Source organism: Theropithecus gelada, chromosome 18, assembly GCF_003255815.1.
Source record: "Theropithecus gelada isolate Dixy chromosome 18, Tgel_1.0, whole genome shotgun sequence".
Taxonomy (NCBI): Eukaryota; Metazoa; Chordata; class Mammalia; order Primates; family Cercopithecidae; genus Theropithecus; species Theropithecus gelada.
In genome coordinates, this window is record NC_037686.1 from 67,417,749 (window position 1) to 67,442,890 (window position 25,142).

The window sequence follows — 25,142 nt, forward strand, 5'->3', positions numbered from 1 at the left end:
TGACATTTTTGTAGAGTGCAGTCCTCTCCACCTTTTTTCTTCCTTCTTTAAACAATGCATTTCTCATTTTGTATTGTCTGCTGTTTTCTCTTCATTAGCTGGAGGTTTTGTTGGCTGCAGTAATGCACAGGTGATGTCATGCCCTTCTCGGGGTCATGTCTGGAGACACACTGTGTCCACCTGCTCTTCATTGAGGATGTTGATTTTGATCATGCAGGCAAGGTATTGCCAGTTTATCCACTGGACAGTTATTAAGATTGTTTTTCCCTTGTAACTAATAAGGAGGTTATGGGGAAATGCTTTAACACCATGCAGACATTTGGCTCCAAATCTAAACTTCACCCTTAGATTTAGCATCCCTTGATGATTCTTGCTTGATACAGTCTTTGCCGATATGCTTTTCTATATATGTCCAGCACTCCCTCCATATTTGCCAGTTGCCCCTCAGCCTTCTATAAACAGAGCCATCCCTTTGCTTCTCTCTCACCACTCCTCTCTCCATCCATCTCTCCATCTGCTTGTCTATCATTCAATCATTGAAGTGGGCTTACTCATTCCTACTTGTAATGGTTTAATGGGACCTCATTATTTGGGTGCTCCAGTTGTCCCAGATTTGGCCAGTGGGAAGCCCCTTCAAGAAGCTGGCTCCTGTGTCTTTGTGCCACCTTTTTTTTTTTTCTTTAAAGCATTTCCCTACTTTCTGCCGTGAGATGCTCCAAGCTTACCTTGCGCCAACCTTGCCCCAGCCCTGGAATCAGCCATTTCTTGAGACTCCCTGTGGGCTTTTAGTGGGGAATAGTACTAAAGACCAAGTTCTCCGTGCCAGGTGTGCTGCTTGTTAACTGGCCATCCTTTCTGCAACTTCCCAGTTGCCCATTCTTCAGTATTGAATGTGAGGTCCAGCGAACCACAGGTAACTTTCTTGATGTAGATGAGTGTTTGACCAAAATTGGATCCCAAGCGTCTTTGACTGTTAAAACAAATCACCTTGTGATGTTCATTTGTGGAGTTCTGATTCTGAGTTTAGTCTGAGGACCTCGATCATAAATGCATTTCCATCTAAGGGCTGGCTTTTTTTTTAAAAAAACAAAAAATGAGGTAGTCATCATTCTCCATTGCTTCAATAATGTGCAGAGACATTTTTAAAGCTTCCCATTCAGTCACCTCTTCCCCGCAAAGTAATATATTTTGGAAAGTATAGAAAAGTGCCAAGAAGAGGAGGAAAAGATTACCTACAATTTCACCATGCAGAGGAAAAAAACTATTAACCTTATTATACAAATGGACTTGGATAGAACTATATCCATTAAAAAATGTAATACTAATGTAATACTAAAGTTTTTCTCTTTTCTAAATATACTTAAAACTCAGATCCTTGATACCTAATAATTTATGTTCCATATGCCCTGAGGCTTGATAGTTTTATATCATATGTTAGCTTATTGACGTTTAGAATTACAATGTTTTTCGGATTTTGTCCAAATTTAGTAGTTTTTGTCTTTCATCCCCTGCAGTTCTTTGATTAGCCATTGTGTTTCATCTCTTCTCATGGACCTGGTGAATCTAAGCAAGAACAGTGATTTATTTTCCCCAGATTTACATTTTGGAAATACTATTTTTCCCTGTATTTCCTGGAACAAAACCCAAATCCATTATTAAGGTACTTTTTTCTACTTTTTGAGTGTTCAACAACTCCTTAATATTGGAAAGATATTTTTGCATTGAATTGAGGAATCTTAGTCCCTCTTTCTCACTGTACAAAGAAGGACACCGAGGCTCAGCCAAGTTTTGTGAGTTGCCCTGTGTCCTCCAGCTTATTGTTGGTACAATTGGAATGAAAGCTGTGGCCTGCTTACTGAAGCTTAATGTTCTTTTTCAAAAGTGTTCAACATTTTCACTGTAAATTTATTATATGTTTCTTTAATTTTATACTCCTAATCCTCTTTGCTTTCCTTGACATTCATATGTTATATGCTTTATCCTCTTGCCTTTTGAAAAAGATGAAAGGAAAATTTAAGGAACATATACTAACTTTTATCTTGGAATGCCTTTTTTATGACCGCTTTATAAATTTTTGAAAATAAAGGGTCTAATGGAAACACTTAATGAGAAAGGAGGGGCTCTATCACATGTCACCTCCCCCCACCTTTTTTAGTGAATAGACCGTTTAAACTAAATTAAGTAAAGGATATAAATTCTGTTGTTTCAGTTTTAATATTTCATGACTGATTTTATAGATGAAATTATATTTTACAATAAATAGGAAGAAGAATTTATACAGCCTGTTCTATTTGATGTGAAACAGCAAATCCCATTTCTCTGTAGCTGTAAAGAAAATTCATTATAATGTCTTTAGTTGTACGAGATGGTTTCATCGTGATTAGTTACATTGATAATAAAACAACCTTTTTCAAATGGCGTGAGATACAAACGATCCTAGGTGTCTGCCTTTAATGGCGTTGAATTTTTTCACTTTCTACTTATAGAATTGCCATTCCTTTCCCTTGTCCCCTTTTTTTCTGTCCCAATAATTAAAAAAAAACAAAAAATTAGATGGAAATGCCAACAAAGCATTGGTTTTAAAAATACTTTTTGAATGGAGATATATTACATTTTAGTATTTTTTGTGTAAACATCTCTGCCTACAAAAGATATATTTGTCAGAGATGGTTGATATAAGGTTGTCATACAATTAATTTTATTCCTGGATCAATTTAATATGTTTGGAAAACAGTACTTGGAGTATAGGAAGGTTTTGAAAAAAGAAATTGCCAGGTGAGATGACTGTGCTAATTTTGCAGGCCAAATTTGATTTGTTGTTTTGTAAAGCTCTTAGTACATCCACATGAAGGGTGCTGGCTGGGTGGAAATCTTTGATAATGAAAGGAATGCTGGTCTCCCTATTCTGTTTTGGTCACTATGGCTTGATCGCTGTCAGGATGGATTTTTAGTGATTGTTTTAGCTCTCATTTTGAGCATTAAGGAAATATTTTCGTAACTTGTAGGCAACGTTGAATTGGAAGTTTGAAATATAACATGTACATCCTCTGGAATAGAAACAATGTTCTGTTCCGAATTGAGTGAGAATTTTACTCTACTCTGACCACTTGGGCATGGGAGCACATAGTTCTAGCCTGTTTGCCTTCCAGGTACTCTTTGACTCTGGCTGGAGAAAGTTCTTTGTAGGGTCAGCTACATGTGGCATGCAGGAAACTTTGGAGGTGGGACTTGCTGAGGTCCATGTCCAATGAGTAGAGGCTCCTAAGCTTGAAGGCCTCCTGCCAGGTGAAGGTGCTAGCCTTGTGTAGCATAAGTGGCCAGAGGATTGGGACTCATTCAGCTCCGATGATCTGTGACTCTGCATATCTGTACTGTGTAGGTCTGGGGCTATGGCTGTGAGAATTGTAGGCTGTTGAAATGTCTGAGTCAAGCTGGGAAGGAACACATGATTAGTTACCTCCAAGGCAGGCCCCTTGCTACGTAGATTCTAGGGGCCTGTTGGACACATGCCTCTATCCAAAATGAGCCGATTTTTCAGGAAATGTTAAGATATTTCTCCATTTCCATACAAATCTAAATTTAAAACTCACTCTACTATATCTCTTTATTATTATTTTTTAATGTTTAATTTTGTGGGTACATAGCAGGTGTGTATATTTATGGGGAACGTGAGATGTTTTGGTACAGGCAAGCAATGAGTAATAACTACATCATGTAAAATGGGGTATTCATCCCCTCAAGCAATAGGTAATTCCTTGGGAGTTACCTATTGCTACGTAACAAATTTGGCCAAAGCATAGTTGCTTAAAGCAATACGCATTTATCATCTCTCAGTGTCTGTGGGTGAAGAATTTGAGAACAGGCTTGCCTGGGTGTTCTGGTTCCGGGTCTGTCCTGTGGCTGCAGGTAGGATGTTGTGGGAGCTGCTGTCCTCTGAAGGCTTCCCTCAGGCTGGAGGATCTGCTACTGGACGGCTCCCTCCCCTCTGGATGTGGGCAGGAGGCCCCAGCTCCTCACTGACTCTGAGTCAGAGGCCTCATTTCCTCCCCCCACGGGCCTTCTCACAGCTGCTTAAATGTCCTTGCGACATGGTACTGGCTTGCGCTGGACAGAGTGACCCTAGGGGAGGGCATGCGGGAAGCACAGAGCCTCCTACAACTTCGTCTCCAGCATGCAGCATCCTCACTCCACTGTTTTCGGTCCCTTACCAAGAGCTCCACACTCAGGAGGAAGGGAATTGGCTCCATCCTCTAAAAATGTCGAAAGAACTCATTTTAAACCACCGAAGGCATTTTGCTGGGCAGGGAAATAAACAGCTTTACGAACGTGTATGTTAGGAATGCACTGTAGCCTGGTCTCAGGACTGTGAGGAGGTGGGTTTCCTGGACCCCAGTATTTCTGTGCTAATCCTCCTGTGAGGAAGCCGGACCCTATGACACATCTACATGTGGTAAAGCTGCCTCTGGTGTTATCTGGTGAATGGCTTTTTAGGGTGTTGTATACTCTCTTCTCGTGGATGAGTTTGTACAACTTGCAGTTGTAAACCTTTTCATGGAAGAGTGTTTGTTTTTTCCTTTGTAGGATCAGATACTTGATTTTGTGGTCTCTGTTATAAATGGATGCTTCTGCTGGTAGGAGGCTGGTGGAGTACAGCGCCCTTTAGTTACTCTCAGATTGTGCACGTGGGGTTTCGTAACTACAACTAATGCTAAGCTGACTTTATGCATGGACTTGGTGGCTCTTTATTAAATGAGGTAATACTATAAGGGCAAGACACATTTTCAACGGGAAGTCAGCTGAAGTGATAGATGAAGAAAGAGATGCAAGTGGCTCACTAGTTTCCATTGACTCTTACCTTGCCCAGCCGTTGCCCTTGCAGCTCGCGGGGGTCTTGTGGGCAGCCCTGCCTGTCCGGCCTTGCCCTGTGAGGAGCAGGGAGTCCAATTCTGCTGGAGGGCAGTCGTCACTTCTGGGTTTTGTCCTTTTTTTTGGACTTCCCAAAGAGAACAAGACCACTAGGTGTTTTCATACATGCATGTGTATGCATACCTGCCCTGTCACACATACCCGTCAGTGAAGTTTCTGTGGGCCTGGTGACAAGTCACACTGCCTGCATGATGAATTTGGGTGAATCTAGGAAGGGCGAAGGGTGAGATGGGGTGGGATGGGAGAGGATGGGTTCTTTATGGCATCATCATAGTGGTGTGTGTCTGTGAGTGTGTCTGTGAATGCATGTTTGTGTGTGAGAGTCTGTGTTATTGTGTGTGTGTCTGAATTTGTGAATGTGTCTGAATGTGTGAGTACATGTGAGAGCGTGTATATCTGTGTGAGTGTGTGGGTGTGCAAATACATGTGTGTCAGCCTACGAGTGCGTGTCTGAGTGTTTTAGTGTCTGAATGTGTGAATATCAGTATCTGTGAATGCGTGTGTGTGTGTATATCTGTGTCAATGTGTGTGTATCTGAGTGCATGTGTCAGTGTGAATGTGAGTCTGGGTGTCTGTGTTGGTGTGTGAGTGCATGTGTGTGTACATGTGAATGAGTGCATGTGAGTGCAGATGTGTGTGTATCTGTATCGATGTATAAGTGCGTGTGTATCGGAGTGCGTGTCAGTGTGAATGTGTCTTGTGTCTGTGTGTGTCACTGTGAATGTGAATGTGTGAGTACATGTGTGAGCATGTGTGTGTTTATGTGTGAATGTGAGTCTGTGTGTCTGTATGTCTGTGAATATGAGTGCGTGTGTGTGTGTGCATGTGAGTGCGTGTGTGTGCATGAGTGTGAGACTGCGTGTTTGAGTGCAAGTGTGGGTGTGCGTGAGGGTGAGTGCGTGTGGGAAACTGCACGTGTGAGTGTCAGTATGAGTGCGCGTGTGCGTCTGTGACTTTGGGTGTGTGCACATGAGGGTTGCACAGCGAGAGCTGTGGCTCGCTTCATGCATAATCCTTAGGAGGGAGAAAGGCATAGAGAGAAATGAGAGATTGAAATGAGTGAAAAGTGGAACAAAAGGATGAAAATGAAGGGAAAAATGTCATGCGTGCCATCCTAGAGTATGAAATGGTTTCATGTGACTGAAATAATTGTTTCTCAAATTCTTCCCGAAATGCCTTCCTTAATATGCAGAAAGAAACGTCCTGTGAGAAGCGGCCAGCAGGTGTCATCAGAAGGCTGCGCTTGATTTGCTTCATTATTGTTCTCAAAAAGTATTTTAATTTCTTTCTTGAAACATTTCTTTTTCTTTTAAATCATAGGCAGAGAACGATTTCAGTTTGAGCATGAATTTGTTTTGCCACAGTTTCTGGGTGAATTAATAATTTATAGGTAAAAATGAAGATAATAAAGCTGCAAGGAACTTATGTTTGCAGTCAAGGAACAACTGCTTGAGTGTTTGGGTAAGATGGATACTTGGGGAAACTTGGCGCAGTGAAGAGGTGTGTGCAGTGGGAATTGATGATTTGAATAGGAAATGTAATGCTCTAAGAAGACTGGGTTTAATAACACATCCCATTATTTTAGTCTAGAGACTTGCCAGGTCTCCTCAATCTTGAAACCTTACTGTGGGAAGAAATCTGAGGCTCATTCTACTTCTCCGCTGGGTTCCAAGCACTGGTACTTTGAGAGGGAAGGAGATCACGGCTTCCTCTGAGAGATGGGAGTGAGTCCTCTGCCCGTTTTCGCTGTGTTCGGGAGAGAACCAGAGGGGCTTTCAGTTCATGTTTGTTAAGTGACTGACATGAAATCTGCCTCAGAACAGTAAGTCCTTAAACTGTCCCAATTGGATGATTTTTGAATTCTTCTTTAACAAAGACCCGTTCCGGCTCCGTTAGTAATACGCTACTTGTTCTAGTAACCGGTCCCAGTGAATTAAAAACAATTTTTACATCAGCATAAACTTTCTCACCTGCTGAATCCCTTCTAGATGGCTTTGAGATACCTATTAAACTACTGCACATCGCTGCTTACTGATGGCATTCTAGTTCTGGACCATATTACTTCAACTCGTACACTGAGCTCTTTCTGCCTTTAGATTGTCTCTGCCTTCAGTATGTCTTGCATCTTGAAAAATTAATCTTCCTAAAGCAGGGCTGTGTCTCAGTGACTCCCCACTGGCACCACTGAATAAAATCCAGCTCCTAATATGGAGCCTTCTGTGATCTGGACCTGGTCGAGCAGCTGCCAGTTTTCTAAGTCTGTGGTGGAAAGCCAGCGCTGTGGCCCTCTGGGTGGCCGAGAGCTTTCTTACATGCTCGTGGTTTGTGTTTTAGGGCTTTGCCCGATCGCTGCCTTCTCCTTGAGATGTTTAACTGCTCCTACTTGCCCCCTCAACGAAAGGCAAACGGTTTTAGTTTCCTCAAGGTTAGGCTCAATTGATATTTGTGCTATCTGAGTTAAATACTCTACTTGGGAGTGTGATCCCTTGCTCACGTATACTGCTGTAGATCTTAGTTTGCATCGTGCACATGATCATGTATGACCTTGTATTGAGGTCCTTGGTGCGTATGTCATGTGGCCCCCACAGAATCTTATCTCAATGCATGGGTGCATTTGTATCACTACAGTTCCTTTCATGTGGTAGGCTTTCAATGTTTATTTGTTGAATGTTTGTTGTTATTTCTTGATATAGTGAGATGGTGGGTTATTTCATTAATTTAGAAATTCAGTTGTGAAATAACAAATGTGGAAACTTTTTTTCCTTTTGTTTTAGAATTCTTGGAGCCATTATTTAGAAGATTAAGGCTCTAATTATTTTGCTTCTGAGCATTCATGTAGTTGTCATTCTTTTGTCTGTAAAAACATGAGTCAGATGCCCTCAACAGAATGTTCACTCTAAGCAAATGTGTGTGTGTGTGTGTGTGTCTTCCGTAAGTAATGTAGTGTTGTGTGTTCCCTTTATGTATTTGGAAGGTGGAACTCCTGCTGGTGCCGAGTAAAAGGGACAGTTGTGTGCTGCAGCAGTGTTTGCAGATGAAGAGGTGGTAGGCTGGGCATGGAAAGGGAGTTCCTGCTGTTTTAGGCTAAGCATTAAAATGCTTAGCAGAACTTCTGTTACAGGTTTTTTAAACATTGTATCTATCTGTATAGATACAGACATATACAAAAGTTGAGAGAATAGTATAATGAATCCCCATGTGCTCGTCACTCAGCTTTGATCATTATCACATAACTTCACCACTTCCCTTTCCTGGACTATTTTAAAGTTTGTTGCAGGCATTTTTTATTTCACCTGTAAATACTTAGATATTAGACATTTCTTATATCACAATGAGGCATTCATTCATTCTAGTACCTTACAAGTGCTTGGAACTGTTCTAGGCTCTTGGGATATATGACTGGATAAAATAAATCATGCCTTTACAGTCTAGCACGGAGAGACGGAAAATAAACTAGACACATAAATAACCATAACAGAAAAAGCATTGATTTCATCAGAATTTAAAACTTCTGTTTATCAAAGACACCATTAATCAAATGAAAAGGCAGAAAATGTTTGTTAAACATATATCTAACAAAGGATTTATATCCAGAATACGTAAGCAGTTCAATAATAAAACAACCAAATTAAGAAACAGCCAAAAGACTAACAAAGCACATCAAAAAGTATTCAGTGCCATTACTAGGCATCAGGGAAATGGAGATTAAAACCATACACACTAGAGTGACTAAAATTTAAAAGACTGATACCAAATGTTGGTGAGGGTGTGGGTCAAACAGAATTCTTACACATAGCTGCTAGCAATGCAAAACAGTACAGGCACTTTGAAAATCAGTCAGGCAGTTTCTCATGAAGTTGGACATCCATCTACCCTATAACCCAGCAGTATCACTTTTGGATATTTACACAAAAGAAAAAATATTTTTGTAAAAACACATGAATATTCTTGCTCAAGTATACTGCTGTAGATCTTAGTTTGTATTATACACATGATCATGTATGGCCTTGTATTGAAGTCACTGGTGTGTATGTCATGTGACTCCCACAGAATATTATCTCAGTGCATGAGTGCGTTGGTAGCACTGCAGTTCCTTTCATTTGGTAGGTGCTCAGTACATATTTGTTGAACTAAGAATATTCGTAGCAGCTTTCTTGTAATAGCAACAAAAGGAAACAGCCCTAATGTCCATCAGCAGAACTGTGGTGTATCTGTTGGTATCCTATAACCCAGCAGTGCAGTGGAACACACTACTAACAACATGCAGCGAAAGCCTCAGGCTGAGCCGAAGAGGCCAGACCCCCTTCCCCCACAGAGCGTATTGCATGGTTCCATTTTACTAGACCAGGCAAAACTAAACGATTGTGGAAGAATTCTGAACAGTGGTTGCCATGGTGGAGGGTTGGTGTTACCAGGGACCAACTGTGAAGGTGCATGAGGCATCTTGCTGGAAGGAGGGCAGGGCTCTGTATCTTGATAGGGATTCCTGGGAGGTCACCTCTGCAGATCTCTGGGCCTCTTTTTCTCTCCACTTTTCTCCTCTCCTTTGTTTTATCCTCAACTTATAATGCCCCTCCTTGTGCTATGGCCTGTGTACTTTGTCAAGCGGTAAGCCGGGCTCACCTGGTGTGTTCATCTCAGGAATCACTGTCCTTTGGTGTCTGATGTCGACTGTCTTGCACTGTTGCTTTGTAGGTTTTATTTACTTTTTTTGTAGTTTCAAACATGAGAGTAAATCCAGTCTCTGGGACTTGATCTTGACCAGAAGCAGCTGCCCTGGATTGGACAATATATCTGTTTTACGCAATGTATTGTCTCGGCATCTCATCTCTTATAGTGTAAGCTCTCACAGGACTTAGATTTTGGGTGGTGTTTGCTGTATATCCAGCATCAACAAGCAAGAATACTTGGCATACCGTAGGCACTAAGTGAAGGTTTTGAAATGGGGTGCATGATTCTTTCATACTTCCTTTCCTCCCTTTACTCTTCAATTGCAGATGTTGAATAGCAAACCAGTGCTTTATGGAAAAGAACATTTCTGGGTTTTTTTTCCTCTTTTTTTTTGGTTAGAGATAGGGTTTCGCCCTGTTGCCCAGGCTGGTCTCCGACTCCCAGGCTTAAGTGATCTGCCCACCTTGGCCTTCCAGAGTGCTGGGATTACAGCCGTGAGCCACTGTGCCCAGCCAAAAGAGCATTTCCTAAGGATCCTTTGCAACACTGGTCTCTTGATTCTTTATAAACAAAGGGTTCTGTAATCAAATAAGGTTGGGAAGTTCTTGTGTACCGAGAAATCCTGTGGTAAAGAAATGTTTGTTCAGCTTGTCTGCCTTCCTTCTTCCCTTCCCTTCCCTCCCCTCCCCTCCCCTCCCCTCCCCTCCCCTCCCCTCCCCTCCTTCTTTCTCTCTTTCTCTTTTTTTTTTTTTTTTGAGACAGGCTCTCACTCTGTTGCCCAGGCTGGAGTGCAGTGATTCAGTCGTAGCTCACTGCAGCCTCAAACTCTGAGGCTCAAGTGATTTTCCTACCTCAGATTCCTGAGTAGCTGGGACTACAGGTTCACACCACCACAGCTGGCTCACAAACTACAGTTTTCTAAACTTATTCGACCAGAGATTTTTTTTTCACTTAAAACACCTACTCTTACAGAATTTATACTTTCTGGAACCTGTTCTGAAGGAATGTATCTGAACTAATGTTGAATATCTTATAAGTGCGATAAAACTAGGTATATTTATCTTTTTACTCTTTTTCAAATATTTTTATGTTATAGATAATATATGACAATTTATATATTTTAAACAGCTTTATTGAGATATTTGCAGTTCAGAGGATTTTAGTATTATAATCTATTCATGGATGTGTGCCACTTTCACCAGAATACATTTTAAAACATTGTTATCAGCTCAAAAAGGAACCTCTTTCCCTTTAGCTCTCATCCTCCATTCTGCCCGCCTACCTGCAGCCTTAAGAGACCAAGGGCTGTCTGTTTTTCTGTGTGTATAGATTTCTCTATTCTGGACATTTCATGTAAAAAGGAATCATATAGAACATGATCTGCACGTGGCATGATGTTTCTAAGGGCCATCTACATTGTGGCATGTTAGTACTTCATTTTTAATTTTATTTTTACTTATATTTTTAGAGGCAAGGTCTCTGTCTGTGTCGTCCAGGCTGGAGGGCAGTGGTGTGATCATTGCTCAATGCAGCCTTGAATTCCTGGGCTGAAGAAATCCTCCTGCTTCTGCTCCAGAGCTAGGACCACAGGCACTTGCCACTGATTTTATTATTTTTTATTTTTGTAGAGTTGAGGTCTTGCTATGTTGCCCAGGCTGGTGTCGAACTACTGGACCCAAGCCATCCTCCCTCCTTGGCCTCCAAAAGCATTGGGAGTATAGGCAAGACCTACTGTGCCTGGCCAATGCTTCATTCTTTTTTATGACTGAATAATATTTCATTGTGCGGATACCATATTTTCTTGATTCATTCATCCATTGATAAACATTTGGGTTGTTTCTACCTTTTGGCTATTATGAATAAATACTGCAATCAGCATTTGTATACAAGTTTTTGGGTGGATATATGTTTTTGTTTCTCTTGGCTGTGTATGCCTCGGAGTAGAATTACTGTACTATATGCTAGCACCATGTTTAATTGTTTAAAGAACTGGTAGACTGTTTTCCAAAGTGGCTGCACCATTTTATATTCCCATTAGTAGTGTTATGAGGGTTCTAGTTTTTCCACATTCTTATCAACACTTGTTATCTCATTTTTTGAGTATAGTTGTCTTAGTGGGTTTGAAGAGGTATCTCCTTGTGGGTTTGATTTGCATTTCTTTAGTGACTACTGATGTAGAGTATCTTTTCATATGCGTATTATGTATATTTTCAATGAAGAAATGTATTTCATATTCTTTACTCATTTTAAATTGATTTATCTTACAATTGAGTATTGAGTAACAACAGTTTTTAAAATATATTCTAGATGCAAGTCCCTTATCAGATATCTGATTTGCAAAAATGTGTTCCCATTCTGTGGGCTCTGTTTTCACTTTCTTGATAGTGGCCTTTGAAGCATAGTGTCTTTTGAAGTTTTTAATTTTGATGAAGTTCAATTTACTTGTTTTTTTCTCTTGTTGTTCATGCTTTCAGTGTCCTACATTATAAGTATATTTTTGTTACCTAATTTTAGCTGAGTCAAAGCAATAGGCTTCATTTGATTTGTCAATGTTATCGAAAAAATACCTAAAATAATTTAAAATAGTTATCATTAGCCTTGAGACTATAATACGTTGATGCCTTTTTATTAACATGGAATCAAGTGGCATTTGGCTGAAAATTCCAATCATGGTGTAAAGTAAATGGAAAATGATATGTTTTAATTGAATTAAATAGCATAATGAAAAATAAAATCAATATTATTGATTTCAAGGCATTTTATTCAATAAAATTCTTTTTTTCCTCAAAATTTACTCCATTAATTGTACTCTACCACTGACATTTCCCTTTGCCATTAACCTTCAGACAATATAAAATGACTGTTAGATGAGGAAATTAATGATTGACAGCTGGACTAGAAGTGGCTTTTCATTGGTAAAAGAGCTTGAGCATGAATGGTGATATGTAATGAGATTATACATGTTGTTCATTGGAACATATTTAGAAAAATCATGGTAAAGCTCTTTGCTTTAGGAGAAAAGGATGAAACTGGTTTTTTTTTTTTTTTTTGAGACAGAGCCTTGCTCTGTCGCCCAAGCTGGAGTGCAGTGGCGTGATCTCAGCTCACTGCAAGCTCCACCTCCCGAGTTCACGCCATTCTCCTGCCTCAGCCTCCCCGAGTAGCTGGGACTACAGGTGCCTGCCACCACGCCTGGCTAAATTTTTTTGTATTTTTAGTAGCGATGGGGTTTCACCATGTTAGCCAGAATAGTCTCCATCTCCTGACCTCGTGATCCGCCTGCCTTGGCCTCCCAAAGTGCTGGGATTACAGGCATGAGCCACGGAGCCTGGCCGAAACAGTTGTTTTAAAATTACGTTTCTTTTATATAGGACTTGGGCTTCTGTTAGAGGTTAAGGAGGGGAAGGCCTTACTTCTAGACTTCCATCACAGCAGTTTCGTTTTAATATATTTTACAGAGTAGGAGCTCACTGATATGTATTTTGAAAGGAGAGCTTCTCTCTCTCTTTTTTTTTTTTTTTAAAGGATAGTAAATTGAAATATACTGGTACAGAGAATTGAAATATGGGAGTTTTTCTGCAAGCTTGTTGAGAAATCACTTTTTCTACCAAAGATATCATAGTATTTCTTCAGGAGTCAACAATAGGGTGACGTGGTGTTCCTAAAATCCTACTTCATACTTTTTAATAAAAGACTTTAGAGATGTAATCAAATGCATCTCAGTATAAAGGGCGTTTCACTGGGGCTAACTTCATGATACTTTTTCATCTAGTTTTGGACTAATACGTGTGTCTTTATATTCAAAACTTAATACCATGTTTGTTTACTTCACAGGTTATGAGTGCCAGCGAGCCTCCTTGGATAGAAGCATCGTCAGCACTTTATTAATGATGGATAGTGAGAATAAACCTGAAAATGACGAGGATGGAAAGATAGATAAAGAAGCACAAGACTTGACAAAGCTTTCATCCCATAATGAAGATGGTGGGCCTGTGTCTGATGTGACAGCAAGTTTCCCTGAGAATTCTATGGGCAAAAGAGGTTTTTCAGAATCATCGAACTTTGATAGTGTTGTTATAGAAGACATAAATAAACATGCTTCCAAACGTAGGAGATTAGATGAGGCAGAGCCCCTTAAATCTGGAAAGCAAGGTATTTGTCGATTAGAAACTTCTGAGAGCTCAGTCACAGAAGAGGGTATTGCGTTAGATGAAACAGGGAAGGAGACCTTTCTGAGCGACGGCACAGTTGGAGGCACGTGTCTCCCAAATGCCCTTTCCCCTTCTCGCAATTTTAGCACTATTGATGTTGTTTCTCTGAAAACAGACACTGAGAAAACATCTGCTCAGGAAATGGTTTCCCTTGATCTGGAAAGAGAATCGCCTTTCCCCCTGAAAGAAATTAGTGTTAGTTGTACCACTGGGAGTGTAGATCCAGTTCTCAAGTGCAGCATCTGTGGGCATTTGTTTTCTTCTTGCTCTGACTTGGAAAAACATGCTGAGTCTCACGTGCAGCAGTCTAAGGAACATACCTGTTGTCACTGCAGCCACAAAGCAGAGAGCAGCTCAGCGCTGCATATGCATATCAAACAAGCACATGGGACACAGAAGGTCTTTTCTTGCGATCTTTGTGGTTTTCAGTGTGCAGAAGAAAACCTGTTGAATGCACATTATCTTGGCAAAACACATCTCCGTCGTCAGAATCTGGCTGCTCGTGGAGGATTTGTACAGATCTTAACAAAACAACCTTTTCCTAAAAAATCATGTACAGTGGCAACAAAAAATGTTCACTCAAAACCAAGAACTTCTAAACCAATAGCAAAGAATAGTGAATCAAAAGGATTACGAAATGTGGGAAGCAAATTTAAAGATTTCAGAGGAAGTATTTCTAAACAAAGTGGTAGTAGCAGTGAGCTTCTTGTTGAAATGATGCCTTCCAGAAATACTTCGTCACAGGAAGTAGAGATTGTTGAAGAAAATGTTACTTCCCTTGGTGTAGCTCAGAATCCTGAAAACCAGAGTAAAAAGCCAGACACCTTAGTAACCTCAGAGGGTCTCTTAGAGAAATTGGAATCTACGAAAAATACCCTGCAGGCAGCAGCACACGGTATCAGTGTAACCTCGAGGCCAAGACCCGAGCGAAATATTCTCGTGTTGGGTAATAGCTTTCGTCGACGAAGCAGCACTTTCACCTTGAAGGGCCAGGCAAAGAAAAGGTTTAATCTTTTGGGAATTAAAAGAGGCACAAGTGAAACTCAGCGGATGTATATGAAACACTTGAGAACACAGATGAAAACACACGATGCAGAGTCAGTGCTGAAACACCTGGAAGCGAGCAGCAGCGTACAGAGACTGTGTGTGACTACCTCAGAAACCCAGGAGGCGGAGCAGGGCCGGGGGAGCGCCCGTCCTCCAGACTCCAGGCTGGACTCCCCAACAGTGAAGCCAGCTTCTGACTCTCAGACGTTGTGTGCTTGTACGGACTGTGGGCAAGTAGCTACAAATAGGACAGATTTGGAACTCCATGTGAAAAGGTGCCATGCCAGAGAGATGAAGTTTTACTGCCATACTTGTGACTTTTCTAGTATGTCAAGAAGGGACTTAGATGAACATTTGCACAGTAACCAGCATCAGCAGACTGCTTCTGTCCTGAGTTGTCAGTGTTGTTCATTTATATCCTTGGATGAAATAAATCTTAGAGACCACATGAAGGAAAAGCACAATATGCATTTTCTTTGCACCCCTTGTAACCTGTTCTTTTTGTCTGAAAAAGACGCGGAAGAACACAAAGCCACCGAGAAGCATCTTAGTTCATTGGTTCAACCAAAGACTTTGCAATCATCTAACAGTGATTTGGTTTTACAGACTTTACCTTTAAGTACTTTAGAATCAGAAAACTCAAAAGAGTCTATGGATGACTCAGGAAAAGCATCTCAGGAAGAACCTGTGAAGTCCAGGGTAAGCCATGGTAATGAAGTGAGGCATTCCAGTAAGCCTCAGTTTCAGTGTAAGAAGTGTTTTTATAAGACAAGATCTTCTACTGTTCTCACGAGACATATAAAGCTTCGGCATGGTCAGGACTATCATTTTCTTTGTAAAGCTTGTAATCTTTATTCATTGAGCAAAGAAGGAATGGAGAAACACATTAAAAGAAGCAAGCATCTTGAAAATGCTAAGAAAAATAATATTGGCTTAAGCTTTGAAGAATGTATTGAAAGGGTATGTATAGGTGCAAATGATAAAAAAGAAGAGTTTAATGTTTCTGGAAATGGAAGGATTGAAGGCCATGTAGGTGTGCAATTACAAGAGCATTCTTATCTTGAGAAGGGCATGCTGGCGCCTAAGGAGCTGTCACAGTCTGGTGGTAGCACCAAAGATGATGAATTAGCTTCGACCACTACTCCAAAGAGAGGGAGACCTAAAGGTAACATCTCACGGACGTGTTCACACTGTGGTCTTTTGGCCTCTAGTATTACAAACTTGACTGTTCACATTAGACGAAAACACAGTCACCAGTATAGTTATTTATGCAAAGTGTGTAAGTATTACACTGTAACTAAGGGAGATATGGAACGTCATTGTGCCACCAAGAAACATAAAGGACGGGTAGAAACAGAAGCAAGTGGAAAACACAGTTCAGATGTCATTGTTGGCCCTGAAGGGGGTAGCCTTGAAGCCGGTAAGAAGAATGTTGGTTCAGCAGTGACCATGTCAGATGAACATGTTAACAAACCCGCTGAATCACCTACCTCTGTTTTACAAAAGCCAGATCATGGAAACTCAGTTGAAGCCGAAGTTGAAAATGTATTTCGTTCTCTAGATGGAGAAGTTAACAGCCATCTTCTTGATAAAAAGGAGCAAATATCTTTAGAGCCAGAGGACTTCGCCGAGCAGGGGGATGTGTACTCCCAGAGAGATGTTACAGGCACAGGTGAGAATAAGTGTGTGCACTGTGAGTTTAGTGCTCACTCCTCGGCTTCTCTAGAGCTGCATGTAAAACGGAAACATACAAAAGAGTTTGAGTTTTACTGCATGGCATGCGATTACTACGCGGTGACTCGTCGCGAGATGACCAGGCATGCAGCAACAGAGAAACACAAAATGAAAAGGCAATCCTATCTCAACTCTGCTAATGTAGAAGCAGGTTCTGCAGACATGTCCAAAAACATCATTATGCCTGAAGAAGAGCATCAACAAAATTCTGAGGAATTTCAGATAATTTCAGATCAACCATCTGATACTCTTAAATCTAGAAATGCTGCAGATTGCTCTATTTTAAATGAGAATACTAATTTAGATATGTCTAAAGTGCTCTGTGCTGCTGACTCTGTAGAAGTTGAGACTGAAGAAGAATCTAATTTCAATGAAGACCGTTCCTTTTGTGAGACTTTCCAACAGGCTCCTGTCAAGGATACAGTTAGGAAACCTGAGGAGATGATGTCCCTTACTATTTCCTCAAACTATGGCTCCCCAAGCAGATTTCAAAATGAAAATTCAGGAAGCTCTGCTTTAAATTGTGAGATAGCAAAGAAAAACCACGAGGTATCAAATGATACAGGTGAGCTGCGTGTCCATTGTGAGGGTGAAGGAGGAAGCGCAGGAGACGGTGGAGGTGTTGTCCCCCACAGACACCTGTGCCCTGCACCGCTCGATGGGGAGCGCTCGGCTGAAAGCCCTGCGCTTGTTGTGACAAGAATAACCAGAGAACAGGGAAATCTGGAGAGCGGGGGTCGGAACAAAGTTACACGTGGTCATGGTTTGGAAGACTTGAAAGATGTCCAAGAAGATCCCACTCTGGAGAATAAGGAAATTCTGATGAATTCACAAGATGAAACAGAAATTATTTTGGAGGAGGATGGCCCAGCTTCTGATAGCACAGTTGAAAGTAATGACGTCTATGAGACTATCATTAGTATTGATGATAAAGGGCAGGCCATGTACAGTTTTGGCCGGTTTGACTCCTCCATAATAAGAATAAAGAACCCTGAAGATGGTGAGTTGATAGACCAGTCTGAAGAGGGCTTGATAGCAACCGGAGTGAGAATTAGTGAACTGCCCTTGAAAGACTGTGCTCAAGGTGTGAAAAAGAAGAAATCCGAAGGCAGTTCCCTTGGTGAGTCTACACGAATTCGCTGTGATGATTGTGGCTTCTTAGCAGATGGACTGAGTGGACTGAACGTTCACATAGCCATGAAGCATCCTACAAAAGAGAAGCACTTCCATTGTTTACTCTGTGGAAAGTCATTCTATACCGAAAGCAACCTTCACCAGCATCTGGCTAGTGCCGGCCACATGAGAAATGAGCAGGCCAGTGTGGAAGAGCTGCCGGAGGGAGGGGCCACCTTTAAATGTGTCAAGTGCACAGAGCCCTTTGATTCTGAGCAGAATTTATTCCTACATATTAAAGGACAGCATGAGGAATTGCTACGGGAGGTGAATAAGTATATAGTGGAAGACACTGAGCAAATCAACCGCGAGAGGGAGGAAAACCAGGGAAACGTCTGCAAGTATTGTGGGAAGATGTGTCGAAGCAGCAACTCGATGGCCTTCCTGGCACACATTCGCACTCACACAGGTACGTAGCTCTGCAGCAAGCCGAGCCAGTGAGGACGCTGGGCCATTTGTCCCATCCAGGTACCTGTGGCTGCTCACTGGCTTTCCACCCGGTTCACGTTTCCCGGCTGTGTGCTGCTCTGCTTGTCTGTAATAAGTCATTGTTGACACTTAACATTTTTAAGGGTAATTAAGCCCTAGTGATTTCAAAGGCAGGTTGGTTGACAAGTTTCTTTTAATTTTGTCAAAAAGCCTAGTCCCTCTGATGCCTTTTAAAAACTGCTGTCTGTTGCGGCTTTTCAGTTGTTTCTGAGTCCTAATTATTTGGTTTTCCACAGTCTACATTAAGTGGCACCTTGTAATTTCAGAAGACATGTTAAGTGACTTTTAAGGAATGGAGTAATCAAATTTTCTTACAATGTTAGGGATGTAAAAATATTCATCAATAGATACTTTATATCCAAAAGTATAACTTCCAGGTAACAAGATTCTACCTTTGTGGGTCGAAATGAGCCACCACTTTCCAAAGTTAGCATGTGCTGGGGATCTGCTGTTCCTGGAGGGAGCCCCTGATTTAGTCTCTGTGCTCTGTCGCAGTTAGCGTTCCATTTTAATGTTTAATTTTAGGTGGAAAGTTTTTTAAAAAACATTTTTTTGGTGGAAAATGCATAAGCTACTGTTCTAAATTTATGTAAAACTTCACTGCACTGTTTCTATAAACCTGCCATACATTCTTTATTTTAAACAGACAGCTTTTCTAAATCATTGTGCTCTGCTTAGACAAGTTCTGTCTTCATGGTTGAATTTATGAGTGGATTTGAATAATAAATTCACATTTCAATGAACATATTTTCATTAAAACTGTAAGGTTTATTTTACTGTACTTTTAAATAATGGCTTATTATTAAAGCTATACTTTAAATTCATACAGTTTTTGAAACTTAGTGCATGGTTACAAGGAAGAAGACAAAAGCGTATGAAGCATTATTACCAGTTTAGGGTGATTAAAGATAGATAAAAGTTTTTCATTGAAGGAAGTAATGGGGCAACCTGCATAAGATTAATCTAAATAAATACAAACATTGTACTTTTGACCCCAAATATTCCCATGCACTACAGCCATTTTTGGGGAATAAGTCCAAATGCTTATTTGTTTGCACTGTTAGTATCTCTCTCAGTGCCTTGTTGCAACTTTCTGAAATGATACAGTTTTAGGAATAAGACTTGTTCACATGCGCAGAAAATATGTACTTTCTTAATATGCCCTCTTAAGGCAGATGAAACTGAATAAAACTAAGAGGAAGATGCTAATGGAGCTCTTTTTAGAATTCTTTATGCAACTGTCTGGTCAAGACATGTTGCTTATAATTGATGTGTCCATTACTTGAATTCTCTTGTAATTATAGTCAATAAGTCTTGTAAATGTGTTAAAGCTCACTAAAAGCATACAAATTCAAGAACAGAGTAAGGCTAATAATTTAAAATAATCAATGTAGGCATTTCAGCACTTAATTTCCCTTGTGTGTTGATAGCTGATCATTCTTAATCCATTAAGATTTATTTAGTCGTTTACAATGCAAAATAGGTTTGCACTGGTCACTTGTGCCATTTGAAAATGTCCACCAGGTTAAGTGCAGAATGTAGTCCATTAGTCTTCCTTGACTATATGTATTAATTGCATTTAAAATCAAGTTAATGTGGATGTGAAAGTGAGGTAACTATCAATATGTGACAAAGTAACCCTACTTATATAAGTTACATCATTGATTGTAACATTTAGTAAAAGTTAGCATAGTTTTTTTTTTTTTTTTTAACATCCTGTGTTGGTCTTATCAGAAAGTACATTTTTATTGTGCTTTGAAACACTACCAAGAGCCCTGTTCCTGAGGACACAGTACAAGTCTACCATTTCAATTTTGCAAGTCATTTTTTGGGGAAGTTGGTCTCCAGGTTTTAATTCAGGGTTTTTTTTTTCTTGGCGCATCTTAAAATGAATTGCTTTTCACATACTTTGCTTATGTCCATAAAATAGTAATGCAGAGACTGTTATTAATGGTTAACTGGAAAAGAGCTTACTCTTCCAATCCCTGTTTTCATATTTTGTGATTTACTATATGTTTTATATAACCTTTTCTTCCCATCCTTAGCAGGATAAAAGCAGCCCTATGAGAAATAAATGAGTTTTGGTTATCAAGCATGGTAGGAAAAAGCATCCTCCAGTCTCCCCGTGTGCTTGCTTCTGTGAAGCAATCAACGTGACCAGAAAGGGCAGTCTTCCTTTCACATTACACTAGCAGGACTAAAAAACTTCCTTTTTGTTTCTCCTGCATTGGTCTGTTAAAGCTTTTATTTCATGTAACATGGGCTACTGTTAAGCTACCAGATTGTCTGAAGCCATTCATTTTATGTTGAGAGTGCTCTGGTCACTGATGCCATCTCAAAATGTTCCAGGGAGACAGGGAGGAGTGTGTGACTTCACTAAGAAATTCTGAAGTTAGGGCTGGTAGTGTTTGTAGCTCAGTATGTGACAAAGGACAGACAGCTCAGTAGGAGAGTTAATTTGTAGACTTTAAGCACAGTGACCTCAAATACTTAACATTGTTCACTGCTTCATCTGTGTCCCACATTAGTTGGCTCTTGGTACCTCTTGATGAGTGAATAAATGAATGAGCAGATGAATGAATGAATGAAGCGTTTGAATGTTTAGGGAGGATTGTAGAATGATGGCTGTAGTCGTTAGATGATCGGTAATATACAACTTCCTTCATTCCTTTAAGATCTAAAGGCTTTCATTTGGTATTTTCTCCTTAATGCTAATGGCACATCTATGTATGCATAGCAATTAGTAATGACTGGTGGTTGAGGAGCCCCTGTAGGCCTGAGTGAAGACCTGGATTTTAAAGTCTTTGAAATTCTTTCAGTAAAGTAACAAGGTACCGGAAAGATAGAGCGCCTCTTTAGTTTTTCCCTTTGAAAAACCCTTACGGACCAAATGAAAACCAAAAAACCTGCTGCGAATAGTGCTGTTCCAAGGAATGGAACTATTGCAAATAATACTGTTTTTAATAATCAAAATGTACGTGAGAGAAATATTTAGAGATCTGCAGTTTTACAATTTTGTCTTATAAATGCTATGCCTGCATTCATTTTGGAATGTGCATAGCAAACTTAAAAACGGAAATGTTATTAGGAAAAAAGGGCCCCTCCGCTTTTTTTTTTTTTTTAAATGCGGAGAAGTGTTACCTCTGCTAGCATTTGAATTTTTATGGCACAGAAAGGAGATATTAACACAGTCTACTCTGAATATAAGATGTGAAGAATAGTCAAGGCCTCCATGATTCTGGGTGAAGCTGTCAACACAGTAACTCATTTATGTTTCGTCAGCATGCTGTGCTGTGATCACTGAGACCTGCAGAAACTAGAGTTTTCCACAAAGGAGCCATGTACAGTAAATTGAACACACCAGAGACCCCATGTCCGTTTCTCTGTGGCATCTGTGCCACAGGAGGAGGAGCTAGTCACATGGCTGTGCTGTGTGAGCAGAACGAAAACTCCAACCCATGAGGCCTTTTACATCCATTCACCAACATTGTAGTACAAATATTGGGAGAGGCTGGTCTTCTTTGTTTCGAGTCCTAATATTATTGTTACTTAATAATGTCCTAATGACCCTATTATCTTTAGAGCATTTAAATTCAAAGTATTGGTAAATTGGTTCTTCACACACTTTACAAAGGAATTCTATGTCTTAGTGAAAGGTTGAAAGCAGTGATAGGTTTAGTTGTCTCAGAATCATTTAAATAAACTGTAGTTTCTAATGTGACTGATAGAACGTGATTACTGTAAGCTGCAGTCTCAACCTGCTTTTGACATTTAAACATATAAACCTGACTAGATATAACCATTCAGGTGCTAAATATATTTTACATCTACTTCTAACAGCAGAAATGGAAATATTAAGAGATCTGGCTTCATTGTCATTGAACTGTGAAATATTCAACCTTGTCTGCTGGTGCTTAGTACTGTTGACTTTTTTATTTCTGTTGGAAGATGAAAATTAAATGCTTCACTTTTTTTGTCAGCTTTTGGGAATTAAATTGAAATTTAAGACTCTAAAATTTTTTACTGAGTGCTTCAATTTCAACAAAGTATTCTTGGAGGATTTTTTTTTTTCCCAAGGACACTGCACAAAGGGTTCTTTGATCAAATATGATTTATTACAATTTTTTAAATTTGAGCTCTTTTTGTATATTTATTAAAGTTCACATATTTCATGTTCTATCTAACTATAGCAGAGGGAGTATTTCACCATATAAGTACTAAATATGATATGAAAAGTCTGGAAACATACTGTACTGATGTTAAATTGGTTTTTACAATTTTGATTTATTTGAAGATGTAGTGGTTAGAAAGTTTGGAAACGGTGTATATACTTTATATCTTAAAGGGGTTGTTTCTCATTAATGTGGATAATGATCGTCTGTTAATATGTTTCAGTTTCAGTCTCATCTATTACTGACACTAAGTGTGTAGACTTTGAAATAATCTTATTTTCTGATTTTTGAGTATAGTTTAATCTTATTCTTTATGAAATGATTTAACAAATTTTGTATGCGTTTTGTGTTGAAATATTTGTCCTTGAACTTAATAACCAAAATGTCAGTTCTTCCAGTTTGTTTAATCATCATTGATTTTTGACTATAGAAATGACCATAAAAGCATAAAATTTTATCTACTGTATATTTATAAACTGTGTTATTAAAAATATAGATAATAATTTGGGATAAATGTCAGGAAAAAACCTGAAATATACCATTGTTTTAATGTAAGTAAACTCAAAGCCGGAGAAATATGAGGAAACAAGGAGGTGACCACAGAGAAATGTATTTGATGATAAATATGCTTTTTAAAATATCAGCTGCCCTGTGTGCATTTATGTTTTAGAAATGTTCCCTTTGAAGTGTTGAGTGACTTTAAGATGTATTTTTGTGAATTGTAAGAAAAATATTTAAAATTATGTAGCTCATCTCATCTACTTAGTACAGCTCAGCAGTCTCACTTTTGAGTTTGAATCTTAGGATTGCTAGTGGAAGTTAGGAAGACTCACTGAAACAAAGTCTTCAGAGTTAAATAATTATGGAATACGGTCTATTCAAGTTATAAATGAATGCAAGTATTCCATTTTGGGTACAGAAATTCTTAATTAGGTTAAAGGTATGATTTAAGATTTAGTCCTCTTTTCTAAGCTATTAGTGATGTATTATTCAAAATCAAATCATATTTTATGTTAAATTTACTCAGGATCAAAACCATTCAAGTGCAAGATATGCCATTTTGCAACAGCTCAGCTTGGAGATGCCAGAAACCATGTGAAAAGGCACCTTGGGATGAGGGAATACAAGTGTCATGTCTGTGGGTGAGTAAACTGAAGCCATCTCTGCTGTGTGAACCAGGAAGCATGTGCAGGATAGCCATTGTTTCGGAATTCAAAACCTATAGGAGTGAGAGTGGCTAAAATTATGCATGCGTACCCTCCTTTCCATTGTTATGGTAAATTCCTTAAATACAGTTATGACATTCTTCTCCCACTTCTAATCCTGTACTGAAGATGAGCAATTTTATGGGCTACAAGGTCAATTTGAACCTGTAATCTGTAAATTGACTAAATTATAGGATGTTCATTCGCATTGCCAGAGAGAACTATAAATTCCATTTAAAGACACAAAAAAATACATAATATAGCTTTAGGAATGTATATGTATTTTTTTTTTCTTTTGCTGTACTGCTTTAATTTTTATCACATTAGTAGCTCTTTGGATCCATTGGACATATTCTATAAGGAAAACAACAAAAGATTTAATTTCAGATGACTGGTTACTGATTATTACAGGGATGGTGCTGAAGAAAAACGGTTGTTATGCATTTTTGTGTAACTTTATTTCAAAAGTTATTTCCTTTTTTAGTTAATGGTTCTTTCTCGGAAGAATCATGTACAATGTTTGTCTTTCAAATGTGTTGCATTTAATAGACAGTGCTAAGGTGCCTTAATGCAAAACTAATTCATTTAGCAGAAATGTTTAAAAGGTTTTAAAATGCTAGATCATATATGGTATAACATAGGACATTCAGAGGTGGATTTTAATACCTTACTTCTGATTAAAAGTATATTTTAATGCTGTTATGCTAGAGAAATTAATAAGTGCATCATATAAAAATTCTTCATGTGAAACCTGAGAAACTTGCAGTTCTTATGGCTAATTCACAAAATAACACAGGCTCACTTACATTATGCAATGTGCGCATATTCTATTAGCTTTATTTTTTTAGTAGAAGATCGTTTTATGTCAAAAACAAGTTCTGTTATTTGTTGGACAGTACACTTCATCCCAGGATGCAGTTGTGTATTTTGACCCTTAGGATAGTTTTACAAATACCTTTGCAAGCAGTTTTATGAACCATTGTCTGTGATATATTCATTGGCAGAATTGATGGTTCAGTGACTTGCAGCTAAAGTAAATGAAGATGACCCTTTGCCCTAAAGCCCCCTGAAGATCAGTGGGAGAATGAGTTTTGTTACTACTGATTTTAGCTGCAAGGGTCAAGTGTCAAATGGTTCATTTTAATTGCTGTAGGTCTTGGAAGTTTAAAAGATATCTCACTTATTGTTTTTACCGTATGAGTTTTAGGAAAGAAGAAGGCCCTGACTCCAGTGAAAATTTGCTATTAGGTGGCAGTAAGCAGTTTTTCTCTCATTTCTGAGAAATAAGTAAACAATTTTTGCATACTCTGTCAATAGAGATCTAATTCCATTCATTTTTAAATTAAGGTTACTAAGACCCTGGAAAGAGAAGAAGAAAGCTTTTCACAGAACAGTTTCTAATGTATCTGGTATCACAAAGAATACATAATTGATTGGCATTAGTTGTATAATTTGAACAGTGCACACCCTGCTCGCTAACTGCTTGCCACATACAACTGAAATATTGTATGAGT

At 39.2% G+C, this 25,142-nt stretch overlaps 1 protein-coding gene across 1 annotated transcript in view; it reads left to right on the forward strand.

The window, feature by feature from the left end:
- The window catches only part of ZNF407 (zinc finger protein 407), a 457,556-nt gene that overhangs the window by 19,684 nt on the left and 412,730 nt on the right, over nucleotides 1-25,142 (forward strand). Inside the window, exons 2-3 of the mRNA XM_025365390.1 lie at nucleotides 13,432-18,171; nucleotides 23,451-23,565. Coding sequence (XP_025221175.1) covers nucleotides 13,485-18,171; nucleotides 23,451-23,565 — 4,802 coding nt within the window. The 5' untranslated portion in view covers nucleotides 13,432-13,484. The remainder of the gene's footprint in view (nucleotides 1-13,431; nucleotides 18,172-23,450; nucleotides 23,566-25,142) is intronic.